Source organism: Heteronotia binoei, chromosome 19 (assembly GCF_032191835.1).
Source record: "Heteronotia binoei isolate CCM8104 ecotype False Entrance Well chromosome 19, APGP_CSIRO_Hbin_v1, whole genome shotgun sequence".
NCBI lineage: Eukaryota > Metazoa > Chordata > Lepidosauria > Squamata > Gekkonidae > Heteronotia > Heteronotia binoei.
In genome coordinates, this window is record NC_083241.1 from 35447414 (window position 1) to 35466765 (window position 19352).

The window sequence follows — 19352 nt, forward strand, 5'->3', positions numbered from 1 at the left end:
TTTAAAAAAAAGAGCTGTACAATTGCGTAACAAACAAAAACTACTAGTGAAACAATATCAGTTATAGCATACACAAATTCGGTTGGCCTCCCATCAAAATACAAATAGCGATAGCGGGGGAATACCAACAGCAATAGCGGGAGATCTCCAGGCCCCACCTGAAGGTTGGCAACCCTACCGGGGCGTGTCTATCCCAGCCCAGCCCCAGGCCGAGCTGCGCCCTCTTCGAACCTGGATCTCCAGTGCGGTCCCAACCAGAGAGATGCCTTTCTAACGCCATTTATAAATCCATAGGCTTCAAGAGGGCAGAACTCTGTTTAGGATTGCACTGGTACGTGGGTTGCCTAGAAGTGGAATGAACCTGTATTCTTCTGCAGAGCCAGTTTGGTGTAGTAGTTAAGTGTGCAGGCTCTTATCTGGGAGAACCGGGTTTGTTTCCCCACTCCTCCACTTGCACCTGCTGGAATGGCCTTGGGTCAGCCATAGCTCTAAGTGTGCAGACTCTTATCTGGGAGAACCGGCTTTGATTTCCCGCTCCTCCACTTGCTCCTGCTGGAATGGCCTTGGGTCAGCCATAGCTCTCTTATCTGGGAGAACCGGGTTTGATTCCCCTCTCCTCCACTTGCACCTGCTGGAATGGCCTTGGGTTAGCTATAGCTCTTGCAGGAAGTTGTCCTTGAAAGGGCAGCTTTTGGGAGAGCTCTCTCAGCCCCATCCACCTCACAGGGGTGTCTGTTGTGGGGGGAGAAGATATAGGAGACTGTAAGCCACTCTGAGTCTCTGATTCAGAGAGAAGGGCGGGGTATAAATCTGCAGTCTTCTTCTTAAAATGGGACGTAGGGTTGCCAAGGGGGTGAAGCCAGGAGACTTTGGGGGTGGAGCCCGAAGCAAGGTTGTGACAAGCAGAATTGAACTCCAGAGGGAGTTCTGGCCATTCCATTTAAAGCGACCGCGCACCTTTTAAATCCCTTCCCTCCACGGGAAATAATGAATAAGAGCACCTTCTTTTGAGACTCACAGAATTGGACCCCCTGGTCCAATCTTTTTGAAATCTGGGGGGTGTTTTGAGGAGAGGCATCGGATGCTGTGCTGCAAATCTGGTGCTTCTACCTAAAAAAAAAACAGCCCCCCCCCAGCCCCAGATACCTGCAGATCAATTTTCCATTATACCCTATGGGAATCGATCTCCATAGGGACTAATGGAGTGCCCAGCAGACATTTCCCTCCCCGCCTCGGGCTTTCTGATGACCCTGAAGCGGGGGGAGGGTCTCCAAAGCGGGGGATCCCCTTATGGGATGGAGGGAGAGCAGAGAGCTTGAGGGGAAGGCGGGAGCGGGAGATCTCAGCACGGGGAGGAACCCGGCCCAGGCCTTTCCCTTCCCAGCTTTCCCCGAAATCGAAACCGAATTGCAACCAGGAAGGGTCGAGAAGTCGCGGCCGCTGCGAGAACCCACCGAAAGGGCCAAAGCCCAAAAAAACCCCAAGGCCAGCGGGAGACCTAGGATGGCTCAGGACAATGCTGGATCGAGCCCCGCGCCACCCGAGAGGCCGGTGAGGCCCAGACGCGTTTGGGGGGGTTGCAAAGGAGGGAGGCGTGTTCGGGTCAGCCAAGTTTTGCAAAGGAGTTTTGCAACCGGGAGCGTGGAGGGGGGAGGATTGGAAACGGGAACCGTGGATCTCCGCATGTGGCGAAGCCCTTGCAAAGACGCCGCTGCTGCCCCTCTGCATCGCGCAGGATCACAGCTTTTCGGTTCCTCCGGGGCGGCTATTTTTGGCCTTCCCTAGCGGCGATCCCCGGGTGGGTTTTGGAAGCAGCGCCGGGGAGAAGGCGGGGATCGAACCCTCGCGCTCTGCGACGGAGTTGGACCCTTCCAACTCCAGTCTGGGAAAAGGGGCTTGGAAGATTTGGGGAGCGGAGCCCGTGGAAAGGCAGGGGTGGAGAGGGGAGGGGGCCTAAGGCCGTCTCGTCCACCTTCCAAAGCGGCCATTTCTCTCCAGGGGGAACGGATCTCCGTGGCCTGGAGACCAGCTATTGAGCTTAGGAGATCTCCAGCCGCCACCTGGAGGGTGGCAGCCCTACCAGGCGGCCCTTGAGCCAGCCGATTGTGTCTCAAAAGCCTCCCTCCAAAACAATAATAATAATAATAATAAAAATCTCCCCGCAACTAGAAGAGAATGGCAGCAAGGAAAAGTCAAGAGATCTAACTTACTTTATGGGGAGTTTTTCTTTGTGGGAGGGGTGGGTGGGTTTGATATGACCAGGCCTCATTTGGGCCAGGAGTTCTCTGTGTCACATAATTTCCTTCCAAATACTAGCCAAAGCTAGCCCTGCTTAGCTTTTGGGATTGGGCCCATCCAGGTCAGGGCTTCTGTGTAGAATGGGGAGATGGGATAAGAACATAAGCCATGTTGGATCAGGCCAGTGGCCCATCTAGTCCAACACTCTATGTCACACAGTGGTCAGAAAAACCAGTCCACCATTGGGGCCAGGACACTAGAAGCCCTCCCACTGCCCCCCCCCCAAGCACCAAGAATACAGAGCATCACTGCCCCAGACACAATATTCCATCTATTTAAAAAAAATAGTCCCCTGTGCAAGCACCAGTCCTTTCCGACCCTGGGGTGACCTTGCTTTCACGTTTTCCCAGCAGACTTTTTACAGGGTGGTTTGCCATTGCCTTCCCCAGTCATCTACACTTTCCCCCAGCAAAATGGGGACTCATTGTACCTACCATGGAAGGATGGAAGGCTGAGTCCGCCTCGAGCCAGCTACCTGAACCCAGCTTCTGCTGGGATCAAACTCAGGTCGTGAGCAGAGGTTGGACAGCACTACTGCAGCTTTACCCCTCTGCACCACGGAGCTTCAATAAAGGTAATCCCCTGTGCAAGCACCAGTCATTTCCAACTCTGGGGTGACCTTGCTTTCACGTTTTGATGGCAGACTTTTTTATGGGGTGGTTTGCCATTGCTTTCCCCAGTCATTGACACTTTCCCCCCAGCAAGCTGGGGACTCATTGTACTGACCATGGAAGGATGGAAGGCTGAGTCAACCTTGAGCTGACTACCTGAACCCAGCTTCCACCAGGATTGAATTTAAGTCATGAGCAGAGTTTGGACTGCAGCACTGCAGCTTTCTGCGCCACGGGGTTTTGTAAATAAAGTGCCTAGAAAGCACCTTTCCTCCTTCTGTCGCCCTTAAGACTGGGAGACGTCACTGCAGAGCGACTGTGCTGAGAATTATTTCCATTTTCATTATTTAATTCCTACATCTGGGCATAGAGCAAGGGTCACTGGGGGAGTGGAGGGAGGAAAGGCGCTCTGAATTGCATATATTGTCCGGCAGGTTAGACTAGATGACCCATGGCAGGGGTGGCCAGTGGTAGCTCTCCAGATGTTTTTTTTGCCTACAACTCCCATCAGCCCCAGCCAGCATGGCCAATGGCTGGGGCTGATGGGAGTTGTAGGCAACAAACATCTGGAGAGCTACCGTTGGCCGCCCCTGACCCGTGGGATCCCTTCCAGCTCTGTCTCTATCCATCCAAAAGGCATAATTTGGGCGGGGGGGGGCGGTGTTTCAACTGATCTTCCAAATGATTGCAAACTCAGAAGGACGTTTGAAGAAAAAAGGAAGAGGAGCACGTCGGCTGTGTTGTAAACATTTGTGAAAGGGGTGTGAATTCTAGACGACAGAGGTGTTAAGAAATTGTTCAGCAGTTCCTCCTCTCTCCTCCACTAACCTCAGTGGTTTATCTTCCGTTTCTCAGAGAGAAACGTTGTTTTGTCTAGATAAAATTTAACGTGTTTTGCCGGAGAACAAACACTGTTGAAGCCAAGGTGTGTTTGCCCAAACAGGGCTGCAGTTTTGGTAGGTGGCTTTTCTTCCTCCTGGGAAGGAATTTCTAAACATTTCAATGGCCGGTGTAAGCTTGAATCGTTGGGGGGCGGTTCCATTTGAGGAAGTCTTTGGGGGTTTGAAGGGAAGGACTCTGAAGCGACAGTAGTTAAGGACTCAGGCAGCTATCAAAATTCGGCAGGATTCATGATCGTGGCAAGTGTCAAGTCACAGATTACTTAGGCAGCCCCGTAGAGTTTTCAAGGCAGAGAAGTTTCTGAGGTGGTTTGAAACAACTGTCTCTGCGTAATGAAATTTACTCACATCCACGGCTTTTTTCTCCTGGGGGAATGCAGTGGAACAGAGTTCCAGAACCTCTTTATGGAAACAAAATTCTCAAAAAGTGTTCAAAAGTTCATGAGGGGCACCCGTGTGTTTCTCCTTCATTTCCCTCTTGAGAGTTCCAACACCTCTTTTTTTCCAGAAAAAAAAAGAAGCCCTTTTTGCATCTAAAACGAACCATTGTTCTCTCAAGCACGATCCCTCATGGTGTAGAGAGCCAGTTTGGTGTCGTGGTTAAGCGTGCGGGCTCTTATCTGGGAGAAACGGGTTTGATTCCTCACTTCTTCACTCGCAGCTGCTGGAATGGCCTCGGGTTAGCCACAGCTCTCTCAGGAGTTGTCCTTGAAAGGGCAGCCGCTGTGAGAGCTCTCTCAGCCCCACCCACCTCACAGGGTGTCTGTTGTGAGGGAGGAAGATAAAGGCGATTGTAGGCTGCTTTGAGATTCGGAGCGGAGGGTGGGATATAAATCCAGTCTCTTCTTCATGGAATCATGAAGCTTTACCAGGTGACCTGTGGCACGTGGCTCTCAACCTCTGAGGACAAGATTGGTGGAGAGAAGCCATGAGCTCACAGCTGACTTAAAGTGACCCCCGTAGGATTTTCAAAGCGCAAGAGACATTCAGAGGTAGTTTGCCATTGCCTGATTCTGCTTCATGGTCTTCCTTGGTGGTCTCCCATACCAAATACTAGCCAGGATTGACACTTGCTTAGTAGAGAAGGTTCCAGACTGTTGGGCACCGTAGCCGAGGCTAGCTTCTGGCACACATACACCTTGCCCTCATAACATCACCGAGTCACATAGCGGGCATCCAATTCAGCGCCCCCAGAAGGCCAGCGCCCTAGGCAGGTGTCTAGTGGCAGGGTCAGCTCTCCTGATTAGCTTCCGAGACGCGATGAGATCAGGTCTGGTCTTGGTCTGGCCTCAGACAAGAAATCCAGAATTCTGTACCGCAGCAACTCCCTCACTTGGCAGCTGCGATGTAGACGTTTGTGTCTCATTGTTAGGTACGTGAAGCCACGTTGTTACCAATGGTGTTCCTGCCTGGCTCATTGGAGCCTGAAGGACTGAGCTTGGGGACTCGGGGACAATGGACAGAAGGATCCAAATCCAAACTGCCCTGCTCCGATCACAGGCCCCCTGCTGGTTTGAATGACCCAATCACGTGCTAGCGCGGGAACCCAGGGTTGTATATCAGGGATCCCCAACCAGTGGGCCTCAGACCGGTACCAGTCCGTGGCCTGCTAGCAACCGGGCCGTGGAGGAAAGCGGAGGTGCCGCACTGCTTCCTCCCACCCGGGCAGACGAAAGAGGCAGCACAGCTTTGGGCAAGGGTCTTTAAATGGGAGGGGGAGGCAGATTGGCCTTCTGCCACCTAGCAGGGAGGCGGCAAAAGCAGCCCCAGTCTCCCCCCCATTTAAAGACCCCCACGGGGGCAGGCTGGGGTGGCAAAACCACCATCGCCGCCGCCCCACTGGTCTGTGGAAAAATTGTCTTCCACAAAACTGGTCCCTGGTGCCAAAAAGGTTGGGAGCCACTGTTGTATATAGTTGGCCCAGCGGGCCCCATTTCTCAGTCTTGTTAGTGCAGCCTCCTACCATTCTATACTCACTTCCACCTCACCTCTTCAATGCCTAAGAACCCACTATATCAAGGGTGGCCAACGATAGCTCTCCAGATGTTTTTTTTGCCTACAACTCCCATCAGCCCCAGCCATTGGCCATGCTGGCTGAGGCTGATGGGAGTTGTAGGCAAAAAAAAACACGTGGAGAGCTACCGTCGGCCACCCCTGCACTATATTATCCTCGTTCTGTTTCTTCCTCCAGGAAATGGAGAAAGAATTCCAGTTCCTCTCGTGTGAGAATTGCCGCCAGGAAGCCGGGTGCCCCAAACTCCTGCCCTGCCTTCACAACATATGCACGGAATGCCTTCACGAAACCAAACCTGCGAATTGCTGCCCCATCTGCGAGACGCCGCACTCCCAAACGGAGGGGACCGCCGTTCAAGACAACATGCTCTTTGCCAATCTTCGAGACAAGCTGAGAGTCTTCCAGATGATTAAGAGCGGCCAGGACTTGGTTTGCAACAATTGTAAGAAAGAGGGGACGTACTGGTGCTCTGACTGCCAGGAATTCCTGTGCACCCCGTGTTTCGAAAGCCACCAGAGGTACCTCAAGAGGGAGAGCCATGAAGCGAGGGCCGTGAAGGATATCAAGGCCAATTCGAGCGAGGGATTCCTTGCGGAATTCAAGAATGTCACTGTCATGTTCTGCTCCATCGCAGACCACAGAATGCAACACCTGAGGTAGGGTTAAAGTTCCCAAGTCGCTCCTGTGGTGGTGGTGATGTGGGGTGGGGGACTTAGCAGGAGTGGGAAGGAGGCCTAGGCCTCATTGCTAGCGACACGGTGATGTCACTTCCGGCAGGCACTGGAAGTGACATCAGCATGTCACCAACATTACGGCAATGTTTTAGTACAGGGGTGGCCAAGCTGCGGTTCGGGAACCACGTGTGGCTCTTTCACGCATATTCTGTGGCTTTTGAAGACCCACACCGCCCTGTCAGCTAGCTTGGAGAAGGCATTTCTCACTTTAAATCATTTCTTCAAGCCAGCCAGCGGCTTGGATCTGATTTGTCAGGAGGTCCACCAGTGGGGCCAGGACACTAGAAGCCCTTCCACTGTGCCCACCCCCCTTCAAGCACCAATAATACAGAGCATCACTGCCCCAGAAACCTAAGAACATAAGAGAAGCTATGTTGGATCAGGCCAATGGTCCATCTAGTCCAACACTCATACATACATATGAAGCTTCCTTATCCTGAATCAGACCCTCGGTCCATCTTAGTCAGTATTGTCTCCTCAGACTGGCAGCGGCTCTCCAGGTTCTCAAGCTGAGGTTTTTCACGCCTGCTTGCCTGGACCCTTTTTAGTTGGAAATGCCAGGGACTGAACCTGGGACCTTCTGCTTACCAAGCAGATGCTCTACCACTGAGCCATCATCCCTCCCAAAGGGTATGAACGTATGAAGCTGCTTTCTACTGAAATCAGACCCTCTTGGGTCCATCAAAGTCAGTATTGTCTACTCAGACCAGCAGCGGCTCTCCAGGGTCTCAAGCTGTGGTTTTTCACGCCTACTTGCCTGGACCCTTTTTAGTTGGAGATGCCGGGGATTGAACCTGGGACCTTCTGCTTACCAAGCAGGTGCTCTACCCCTGAGCCACAGCCCCATTCATGGCTCTCCAGGGTCTCAAGCTGAGGTTTTTCACACCTACTTGCCTGGACCCTTTTTAGTTGGAGATGCCGGGGATTGAACCTGGGACCTTCTGCTTCCCAAGCAGATGCTCTACCACTGAGCCAGCGTCCCTCCCCACTCTGTGAGACCTAGACCTAGGCTTGCGGTGTTATGAAAGTTTTCAATAGCAATGATGGGCCTCTGACCTCCATTTGATCCACAGCATCTACTGCAAAGCCTGCCAGAGGTCCATGTGCTGCGTCTGCGCAGTGCTGGACTCCCGACACAACGGCCGGCACTGCCACATCCAAGAAGAAATCCAGCGGCGGCAGCAGGAGCTGCTGAGCATGAGCACGGAGTTGAAGGAGAAGAAGACCTCCTACGACCAGACATGCGTAAACCTCCGGGAGATGATCCGCAACATGGTGGAGACGAAGAACAAAACCAGGGAGCAGATCGAGCAGAAGGTGGCTGAGATGGTGCGGCTGGTGCAGGAGGAAGGGGAGAAGCTGTTGGCCTCCGTGCAAGAACAGCACCAGCGTCATGTCCAAAACGTGGATGAGAAGCTTCACAGGGTGGAGTTGGTGGTCCAGAGGATGGAATCCAGCAAGGAACTGGTGGAGAAGATGCGCCTCTATGCCTCTGACCAGGAGGTTCTGGACATGTACCCTTTCATCAGGGAGTCCCTGGAGGAGTTGAAGAGGAAGCAGCCGCCCGTGGTGGAGACTCAGATCCCGGTGGGGAACTTTGCAGAAGTGGAGACCCGCCTTCAGGCTTTTTATGAAAGAGTGACGAAGGAGAAAGGTAAGACCTTTTCACAGGAGCATGGCCAGGGTGGGTGAGATTGGGTGGGATGAGGGAGCAAGCCGGTTGAGATGCTAGGAAATTCACGTGGACACTTGCATCTGCCTTATACTGAATCAGACCCTTAGTCTTATGCAGGCCAGGGTTGTCTGTTCTCCGGTGGTCTGGTCAGTGGGTCGGTCCGACTACTGGGTATAGGCTCCTCCTCCTCATCACAGGGTCGGGTCTTCCAATTGATCCGGCAGGGGGGAGTGGCCTATACCTCCCAGAACTCTCCAGTTTTTTCCCGGCCCTGCATGAAGCAGGACAGCTTTCTTCCAAGCGCCTTTGGAGAAAAGCGCGGGAGATCCGGACGAAGAAGAAGAACGACGGCCGGGAGCGTAGGGGTTGGTCCCCAACAAAACCGGCAGAGGGGCAAGCTGTCGGAGGGCTACTCGTGAGTAGACCCGAGTCTTGGAGACGGCAGAGCCCCTGGAGCTCCGTTTCCTCGCTGACGCGACAGAAACAGAGCAGGAGGAAAGCGGCACAAAGCTGCGTGAGCCCGAAAACTGCAGCGCGGTGAGCCGCCCGGCAGTGCGAAAGGGCCTGGCATGGTTGGGAACATCGACCATAGCCCCGGGAAGAGGCATGGTATAGACAGAAATGCCTGGAGCCCAAACTGCGTTGCAGTGAGCCGCATGGCAGTGGGGGAAAAACCCTTCACGGGGGCCGAGGGAAGGGAGAAGACGTCTTAAGATCCGACAGGGGGCTCAGTGAAGGCAAGTTGCCTTCCTTTTTAGGCTTTTCGCGCCCTTTTCTTTTTCTTATGGCCTCTACTTTCACTTTTGTTTCCAGTGACGCAGGGAAGCAACGAAATGGCAGCTAGTTCAAAGAGCAATTCCCCCAGTGAGTTCGAACTGCCTCTTCTGTCAGGAACACTGGCTTCTCAGCAGGAGGCTCAGAACCCTGATCTTTCAGGGGAGGATGCCAAGGCAAATTTGCTGCAATGGCTTAAACAAGAGATGTTAAAAGAGCTGGGGCAGGACCTCCGTCAACACCCGGACTCCCCTGCTTCCGCGACGACGCAAAAGAAGCAGGAGGGAAGGAAAAGAGGCAGAGATACCAGCCCTAGTGACTCCCTGGAATGGCGACCTAAGGGCAGGTCTCATTTAGGTTTAGACTCGCCTCTTCTAAGTTCGGCTGAGGAGTCGGAGTGCTCTGATCAACAGTCAGACAGGGAAGAAGGGGAGCTTTCGGATGAGGAGGAACAGCCTGCTACAGTGCAATCTCGGCTCTTTCCCCTCGAATATTATTCAGAATTGCTCCCTAAGGTTTTAAGGACCCTTAATTTTGTGGCAACTCCTAAAGAGAAGGAGGAGCTGGATCCTGACCTTCCTACAGGCTCAGGAGAAATGATGCCAAAATTGAGTAGCTCTCAAACAGGGGTTCCTTTGCCAGCTGCCTTTTTCGCTATGATTAAGGCAGAGTGGGAGCGGCCGGCTAAGCCCAAGGCCACCCAGCAAGTTTTTTCTAAGCTCTATTCCTTAATTCCACAGGCCACTAAGAGGCTAAAGTTACCAACAGTAGATGACCCTGTAACTAGTCTCATCTCTAATTCGGTCCTGCCCATGGACGCAGATGGTTTACCCAAGGATCCATGTGATAGAAGAATAGAGCAGGCTTTGCGCAAGGAATTTGAAGCATCGGCCTGGGCCATTAAAACAGCCACAACATCCTCATTGTTTGCCAGAGCAATGTGTACCTGGGCTAATAATTTAGCAGCAGCGGATAGTGGAGCTCCGAAGGAGTTCAAGGACGAGCTGAAAAAGATTGCCTTATCTGCTGCCTTTGTGGCAGATAGTTCATTAGATACCATGCAGCAAACAGCTAGAGCCATGGCCTGTGGCGTGGCGGCTAGACGCAACATTTGGCTTCGAAATTGGGAGGTCGACACTGCGGCCCAGGCTAGGGTGGCAGCGGTACCCTTTAAAGGAGCCTTGTTGTTCGGAGAGGGCCTAGATAGGTACCTCATTGAGAACAGGGATAAAAAGAAGGTCCTACCCTCTAAGGGTAAGGAGACAAAACAGAGGAAATCCTTTCCTTCCTTTCGGGACTCCAAGAAGCCTTCTAGACCAGGCTCTTTTCGTTCCTTTAGAGGAAAATGGCAACAGAAGGGGCGGGATTCTAAACCCTACTATTCTGGAAAGTCAGACCAGAATTCAAAAACCCCCTCAAAAAAAGGGGGATCCCAATGACTATGCTGGTCACCAGGCGACGGAGAATAGGAGGTCGTCTCTCCCTGTTCGCAGACACATGGAATCATTCTATTCAAGACCGGTGGCTACTGGAGGTGGTGACACAGGGCTACGCCATAGAGTTTCACTCCCTCCCTCCCAACCGCTTTCGGGTCCCGCGGAAGCGGGATTTGGCCGCTCACAGAGCAATGTTGTCAGCCATTCAGCATTTGGTGGCTATAGGGGCTGTGGAGTTAGTCCCAACACCCCATCAGGGGTTGGGAGTTTTATTCAGTAATTTTTTTAGTGCCAAAGAAGAACGGGGAGTTCAGAACCATCCTGGATCTGAAATGGCTCAGCAAGTTCGTTCTAACGAAGCATTTCAAAATGGAGACCTTACGGTCAGTGTTGCTAGCCATTCAGCCACAGGATTTCTTGGCCTCCTTGGATCTATCCGAGGCTTATTTACATGTTCCCATTCGGGAATCCCACAGAAAATTTCTGCGTTTCTCCTTTGGAGGGAAACATTTTCAGTATCGGGCCCTACCGTTCGGTCTGAAGTGTTCTCCCCGGGTGTTTACAAAGATATTGGTGACCCTGGTGGCGGAGCTGAGACTGCAGGGCGTCGCCTTGTTCCCATATCTGGACGACATCCTGGTGAAGGCGGGGTCATACCAACAATGTCTGGAGGGCATCCAGCAGACCGTGACCATGTTACGTCGTCACGGCTTTGTAGTAAACATGGAAAACTTCTTCCCTCACAGAGGATAGTGCACCTGGGGGTAGAGACAGATACGACCATGGACAGAGTTTTCTTGACTGTAGAGAGACGGGAGAAGTTCTGCTCCCTATTACAGGGGGTTCCGCAACAACGCAGGGTATCGGTTATGTCTCCAGCGCAGTTACTAGGGATGATGGTCTCGTGTCAGGATTTGCTGTTTTGGGCCAGGTTCCACACTCGACCCGTGCAGTTGTTCCTTCGTCCTTTCCAGGACATCATAGGGTACAAACTTCGCAAACTGGTGACGTTGTCGTCAGAGGTGACAACCCAGTTACAGTGGTGGCTGGATCCGGTCCGCTTTCTTCCGGGCCATCCTCTCCGCGAACCCCAGAGAGTATGTGTGACCACAGACGCCAGTCTATGGGGCTGGGGGGCTCACTCGCAGGATCAGATGATTCAGGGACAATGGGAGCCCCACGAGATGAAGCGCAGTATCAACTCCTTGGAGCTCAGAGCAATTCGGCTAGGGTTGTTAGGTTTGCAGACAGTCCTGATAGGTCGCCATGTCCTAGTAAAAACGGACAATTCAACGGCCAAGGCGTATGTGAATCGGCAAGGAGGAACCCCGGGTGAAATCTCTTCACGCCGAGGCGAAGGTTCTTTTCGAGTGGGCGGAAGCCAATCTCCAGTCGATCAAGGCGGTTCACGTTCCCGGAAAGGGGACAACCTGCTAGCGGATTGGCTCAGCAGACGTTTTCTAGACCAGACGGAGTGGATGCTGCACAGAGAGACCTTCAGCCTGATAGTGGACAGATACGGTCCAGTGTCGGTGGATTTGTTTGCCACGGCAGAGAATCGTCAGGTGGACAGGTTCTTCGCCAAAAACAGAAGCAGAAGGGACCGATGCGCTCAGTGGCGAGCGGCCGACAGGGCTACTGTATGCCTTCCCACCCATTCCACTATTGCCCAGGGTGATTCAGAGGGTAGTGGAGTTAAGGGCAGAGATGGTGCTGGTGGCTCCTTTCTGGCCAAGACGGGCGTGGTTCCAGGAACTTCTGAGGTTGTCGGTTCAACCCCCTTGGCGACTGCCGAGGAGGGACGACCTCTTGACTCAGGGCAACATGTCACATCCTCAGCCGGACCTGTTACAGTTGACAGTTTGGAGGTTGAGCGGTTGCAGCTCGAAGGTCTAGGTTATGCCAAGAGGGTGGTGGACACTATGTTGGCGTCTCGTAAATTCTCCACTAACAGAGTGTATAACACCACCTGGAAGGTTTTCTCTGCGTGGTCGGCCCAGCAGGGGTGGGATCCGTTGAAGGTGAATGTTCAAGGTGTTCTGTGTTTCCTACAGGAGGGGGCGGACAAAGGGCTTTCCACTAGTACACTTCGGCGTCAGGTGGCTGCCATCTCTGCTATCCAAGGGGTGCGGGGGCGTAAGGCTTTGTCCATGCATCCGCATATTAGGCGTTTTCTGAGGGGTACTGCACTTCTCAAACCGCCACAGGTGCACAGGTTTCCTTCGTGGAAGTTGAATGTTGTGTTGAATGCTTTGTGTAGGCGTCCCTTCGAGCCCATGGCATCATGTGGGATTGAGGAACTAACTTTAAAAGCACTCTTTCTAGTGGGAATCACCACGGCACGTAGGGTGTCCCGAGTTACGGGCCCTTTCTGTGGATAAGGAACTCTGTGTCTTTCATAATGATAAGGTGGTGCTTAGGCCAGACCCATCTTTCATCCCTAAGGTTAATTCTATTTTCCATAGGTCTCAGGAGTTGGTGCTTCCAAATTTTTGCCCCAATCCTAAGTCTCCCAAGGAAAGGGAGTTGCACTGTCTAGATGTTAAGAGGGCACTCAGCTTTTATATTGAGCGCACAAAAGACTGGAGAAAGTCTGACTCCTTGTTTGTGTCTTTCAGTAAAAGGTCACAGGGACAACAGGTTTCCACTTCCTCTCTTAGTAGATGGCTGCGGGAATGTATTGTTCTGGCTTACAAGGCCCAAGGTCAAATCCCTCCGGATGGGATCACGGCTCACTCTTTGAGGGGTGCTGCTACATCGGCAGTGTATAGATCCTTTCCTTCTTTGGAAGCTGTGTGTAAGGCAGCAACTTGGAGGTCGGTGCATACCTTTACCAAGCACTATAAGGTAGATAAGTGGGCTTCGGCGGAGGCGGCCTTTGGGAGGCGTGTGCTGCAGCATGCACTCTAAACAGGGAAGCCGGTCCCGCCCAGTTATGTACAGCTTGGTTACGTCCCAGTAGTCGGACCAACCCACTGACCAGACCACCGGAGAACGGAAGATTTGTATCACTTACCGTGAAGCTTCCTTCTCGGTGGATTGGCAGTGGGTCGGTCCGGCCCGCCCTTTGGTGGTTGAACGGCTTCCTGGGTTTTGGAGATGGATTCTGGAGCTGGTTCCTTCCTTTGGAATAAGTTACTGTACTGTGGTCTGTAATGCTATAGTTCAATTATCCATTCTGTATGGTGCATTGAAGCATAATAAAATTGTTCTCGTTTACTCGGTAATAGAGTATGTTTGATGGGGAAGATTTGGAAGTTATTTTCTATAGGGGGATGCGGCTTGGATACAACTGGAGAGTTCTGGGAGGTATAGGCCACTCCCCCCTGCCGGATCAATTGGAAGACCCGACCCTGTGATGAGGAGGAGGAGCCTATACCCAGTAGTCGGACTGACCCACTGCCAGTCCACCGAGAAGGAAGCTTCACGGTAAGTGATACAAATCTTCCGTTGTCTGCTGCAGGAGGCGGAGCTAGCCACAGAATGGTTGCCAAACCTTAGCTCCAGTCACACAGTGGAAATCCCTGTGTCATCTAGTCCAACCCCCTGCGCAACACAGGAAACCCACAAATACCTACCCCAAATTCACAGGATCTTCACCGCTGTCAGATGGCTATCTAGCCTCTGCTTAAAAACCTCCAAGGAGGGAGAGCCCACCACCTCCCGAGGAGGCCTGTTCCACTGAGGAACCGCTCTAACGGTCAAGAAGTTCTTCCTAATGTTGAGCCGGAAACTCTTTTAATTTAATTTCAACCCATGGGTTCTGGTCCTACCTTCCGGGGCCACAGAAAACAATTCCACACCATCCTCTATAGGACAGCCCTTCAAGTACTTGAAGATGGTGATCATATCACTTCTCAGCCGCCACTTCTGCAGGCTAAACATCCCCAGCTCCTTCAACCTTTCCTTGTAGGACTTGGTCTCCAGACCCCTCTCCATCTTCGTCGCCCTCCTCTGGACCCGTTCCAGCTTGTCTATATCTTTCCTAAAATGTGATGCCCAAAGAATAGCGAGTTCAATGCATGGAGGGGTGAGGTAACAGTGATCGACGGCTCTTTCTTGTGATAACAGCATTGCGGCGGTTAAACTAAGACTGCTGAACTGGGCCAATGGGGCCAAATATATGCACAGTAAAGTTCTTGCACTGAGACGCCATTGAAGCACTAGGGGGCTGATGATTGGTCCGGGGAAGCAGAGGTTTGGATCCTGCTTCCCATTGTTTCCAGTCCCCAAGCTCAGTCCTTCAAGCTCCAATGAGCCAGGCAGGAATTAACCACACACGTGAAACTTAAAAGTTATATACACAACATCGTGGCAGCTTCAGCCAAGGCAACACAAGAAAACCACCCGGGAAAGCGCCTTCTCGATCGTGGCCCCCTATTGGTGGAGCCAACTGGTGGAGGAAGTTAGAGCCTTGTGGAACCTTGCCCAGTTCTGCAAGTCCTACGAGACAACGTTATTTCGGCTTGGCTTTAACTGAACTGCTGATATGGTAGCGTAAAAAGGATACCTAAGAGAACTGAGTGCCACCGGAAATTCAATGACATTAGCACCAAAACTGTTTTAATCGTTTACATTGTTTATACTGCTGAACTAATCAATTGTTTGAAATGTTTAATTAATGCTTGATTGAATTGTATTGTTGCCAGTGTTCCCGCTAAGCTCTGAGGGCCAGTTTGGTGTCGTGGTTAAGTGCGCGGACTCTTACCTGGGAGAACTGGGTTTGATTCCCCTCTCCTCCACTTGCAGCTGCTGGAATGGCCTTGGGTCAGCCATAGCTCTGGCAGAGCTGCCCTTGTGAGAGCCAGTTTGGTGTCGTGGTTAAGTGCGCGGACTCTTACCTGGGAGAACTGGGTTTGATTCCCCTCTCCTCCACTTGCAGCTGCTGGAATGGCCTTGGGTCAGCCATAGCTCTGGCAGAGCTGCCCTTGTGAGAGCCAGTTTGGTGTCGTGGTTAAGTGCGCAGACTCTTACCTGGGAGAACTGGGTTTGATTCCCCTCTCCTCCACTTGCAGCTGCTGAAATGGCCTTGGGTCAGCCATAGCTCTGGCAGAGCTGCCCTTGTGAGAGCCAGTTTGGTGTCGTGGTTAAGTGCGCAGACTCTTACCTGGGAGAACTGGGTTTGATTCCCCTCTCCTCCACTTGCAGCTGCTGGAATGGCCTTGGGTCAGCCATAGCTCTGGCAGAGGTTGTCCTTGAAAGGGCAGCTGTTGTGAGAGCCCTCTCAGCCCCGCCCACCTCCCAGGGTGTCTGTTGTTGGGGAGGAAGGTAAAGGAGATTGTGAGCCGCTCTGAGACTCTTTGAGTGGAGGGTGGAATATAAATCCAATGTCTTCTTCTTAGCTGTAGAGTCTTGTGAGCAAAAATTCTGCTTTTGTGAGCTATTGGTATTAAAGTTGTGAGCTCCTGCATATATTAGTGTGCTCTGGGGGCCATTTTCCCTGAGCTAAGACAAAAATGTGTGAGCTGGAGGCCAAGAATCTGTGAGCTAGCTCACGCTAACTCAGCTTACAGGGAACACTGATTGTTACTCTAATTTATTGTTTTCACTGTCTTGAGCAAGCCTTGAGCCTGCTTCGGCAGGGAGGGTGGAATATAAATCTAATAAATCAAATCAAACTCTTTTAAAAACCAGTGCAGCCAATCTGATCTCCAGTGGCCAATCAGAAGCTTTACTCTGCAAAATCCCCAACTGGCTCCACCCACTTTCTAAAGACACTCTGTGAGCACCAGGAAAGGTGTTGGCAGACACCATGGCACCCGCATTGTGGAACCCCTGCTCTAGCTTATCCACATCACCTGCAAACCAGAGCCAAACTCCCACAAATAACTCTTGAGTTGCATTTACCTAAACATACCAATCTTTGACTTGTCGGGAGCACGTCCTACTTGGCTACATCAGAGGTGTGTGGTCTAATATGCACAGGAGTTGCTGCTAGGGTCACCATCTTCAAGTACTCGAAGGACTGTCATACAGAGGATGGTGTGGAATTGTTTCCTGTGGCCCCGGAAGGTAGGACCAGAACCAGTGGGCTGAAAGACTGAACAACAACAAAACTTGTTTATTATACTATTAACAGTTCATGAACGGAGAGAACAGTTGTGAAACCAGAGAAGAATTAACGTAAGTCAGGGGTGTGCATAACAAAATTTCCCAAGCTGGAAAATATACACAAATCAGTGGTTCAGGCTGATATAGTGATTTCGCAGAATGGTAATACAAATCTGTGGTTAGTGGTATAATGAAAACCCCTTCTTGAACAATCTGTGTTTTGTTTTGCCCCCAATTTTAAGCGCTTCCCAGTAATGCAGTGTTTGCCTGTGCTTTCCCAGTAATGCAGTGTTTGCCCTGTACTAGAACTCCTTTGCATATTAGGCCACACACCCCTGATGTAGCCAGTCCTCCTGGAGCTTACAGGGCTCTTAGTACAGGGTCCAGAGACAGAATTCTAGCAGGGGCTCCTTTGCATATTAGGCCACACACCCCTGATGGAGCCAACCCTCCAAGGGCTTACAGGGCTCTTAGTACAGGGTCCAGAGATAGAATTCTAGCAGGGGCTCCTTTGCATATTAGGCCACACACCCCTGATGGAGCCAGTCCTCCTGGAGCTTACACTAGACACTGATTTCCTGAGCAACAGCAGTTCTCCCTTCCAACTGGATCCCGCAAAGGGAGGAGCACAGAGGGGCTCCCAGACAGTCACCTTTTGGGACGAGCTACAGAGAACTTCCATTCTCCTTTGTGCCCTACATTGCGGGGGTAAAGCGTGATTTGACCACTGAGGATGTGATTCACGCACCACTTCCGAGCCTGTTGATAACGGATTTTCAAAAACAAGACCAGAGAATCCATTTGCATGGAAATAACATTCAACAAAGTTGAATTATTTTCCGGGTAGGAAATAAATTCAGCTTTTAGGCCGCATTGACTGCCAAGGTATAAAATCCAGCGGAATACCTACAGCAGCTGAAGCTGTAAAACAAAATGATCAAATCTACTTTCCCCCTGCCCAGTGGCCTAATTTTCTAATCCCCTGTTACTTTATTCTTTGTTTAGAAGCTGCTCCAATTCCCGTCAGAATAACATCCAGCCAGGTAAGAGCTGCTGTGCGGTCATCTCCAGCTGCTGTATTCACAGGGTGATATTCTGGCTGGCCACAGAGAGTATCTTTTCATCCCCTTGAATATACACAGTATAGCCAAATGCAGGCCTTGAACTCAGCAGAAGCTCACAGGAGCACAGTTCATGAAACCTTCCGCACCTACCTACCTTGTCCACTGAATAGTAGGTGCAGCTGCATAACAATCCCTGGATTAGGAGAGCGGGCAGCCAGCCAGCCAACAGGGGTTTTACCATACCCCCAGCAGCCCTCATTAACCCCTGGAGAAGCCCACGCCACCCTTTCCCCACTTCTTATATGTGATTTTGGGAGGCAGGTGGCTTGCTAAGCATCAAGGGTGGACTTCTAGCAGGAGCATATTAGGCCACACCCCCCGATGTAGCCAATCCTCCAAGAGCTTATGAAAAAGAGCCTTGTAAGCTCTTGGAGGATTGGCTACATCAGGGGTGTGTGGCCTAATATGCAAAGGAGCTCCTGTTAGAATTCCACCCCAGTGTGGTGTAGTGGAGAGCCAGTTTGGTGTAGTGGTTAAGTGTGCGGACTCTTATCTGGGAGAACCAGGTTTGATTCCCCACTCCTCCACTTGCGGCTGCTGGAATGGCCTTGGGTCAGCCATAGCTTTGGCAGAGGTTGTCCTTGAAAGGGCAGCTGCTGTGAGAGCCCTCTCCAGCCCCACCCACCTCACAGGGTGTCTGTTGTGGGGGAGGAAGATAAAGGAGATTGTGAGCCGCTCTGGGACTCTTCGGAGTGGAGGGCGGGATATAAATCCAATATCTTCATCTACCTCACAGGGTGTCTGTTGTGGGGGAGGAAGGTAAAGGAGATTGTGAGCCCCTCTGAGACTCTCCAGAGTGGAAGGTGGGATATAAATCCAATATCTTCATCTACCTCACAGGGTGTCTGTTGTGGGAGAGGAAGGTAAAGGAGATTGTGAGCCCCACTGAGACTCTTCAGAGTGGAGGGCGGGATATAAATCCAATATCTTCATCTACCTCACAGGGTGTCTGTTGTGGGGGAGGAAGGGAAAGAAGATTGTGAGCCGCTCTGAGACTCTTCGGAGTGGAGGGCGGGATATAAATCCAATATCATTTTCTTCTTCTTCTTCTTCACCCCTGCCCAGCATTATATTGTTGACTTCCCTAGGGGCAATCAAAGAATGTTTGAGAACTTTGTTTTTTCTTTTCTAGGAATCTTTAGGGAAGGAGCCTGTGAAGAGGAAAATCGTGCAGGTGGGAAACTTCTCTCAAACCCCCGCAAAATTCATTAAAACTGAACCTGACAACAGTGAGCAGAAACAATCAGCCGGTCAGGTAGATCGGGAACAGCCAGGAACCAGTTTGGGAGACCATCCAGCGGGGAATGGAAGCAGCATCTGGAAAGGAGAAGATACTGAGATCATCTCCGAAAAGTGGTTCCCCGTTTCATTCTCCGAGTCGTCTGATACAGGTTGGTTAACGACATCGGGGTCTTCCATGCAGCGGTGAGGCCTTTCTAGGTCCACCTCTGATGGCCAGGTGGGCGTGTGGGACCCACTGAGCACAATCACATGACAGGAAGTCCCACGATATCACAGTCCATATGAGAGGAAGAGGAAGAGTCAGGGTTTTGAGCTCGTGTTGAAGCATTGCAAGAACCGGCTGGTGGGAGAGGCACACATGCTGAGGAAGGAAGGGGCAGAGGGGGCGCTCCAAAAGAAAGGGCATCTTTGAACCTGCCTGTTCTAAAAAAAGAATCCTGCCCAATGCCGATCGACCTTGCCTCACCTGGCTGGATGCGCTTTTCAAGGTGCAG

At 51.7% G+C, this 19352-nt stretch overlaps 1 protein-coding gene across 1 annotated transcript in view; it reads left to right on the top strand.

Annotated features, from left to right (window-relative positions):
• The first annotated feature begins 1388 nt into the window (after positions 1 to 1388).
• Positions 1389 to 19352, top strand: part of LOC132587510 (protein PML-like) — a 30040-nt gene continuing 12076 nt past the window's right edge. The window contains exons 1-5 of the mRNA XM_060259788.1: positions 1389 to 1551; positions 6000 to 6478; positions 7630 to 8210; positions 17498 to 17535; positions 18749 to 19007. Of these exons, the coding sequence (XP_060115771.1) occupies positions 1504 to 1551; positions 6000 to 6478; positions 7630 to 8210; positions 17498 to 17535; positions 18749 to 19007 (1405 nt within the window). The 5' untranslated portion in view covers positions 1389 to 1503. The remainder of the gene's footprint in view (positions 1552 to 5999; positions 6479 to 7629; positions 8211 to 17497; positions 17536 to 18748; positions 19008 to 19352) is intronic.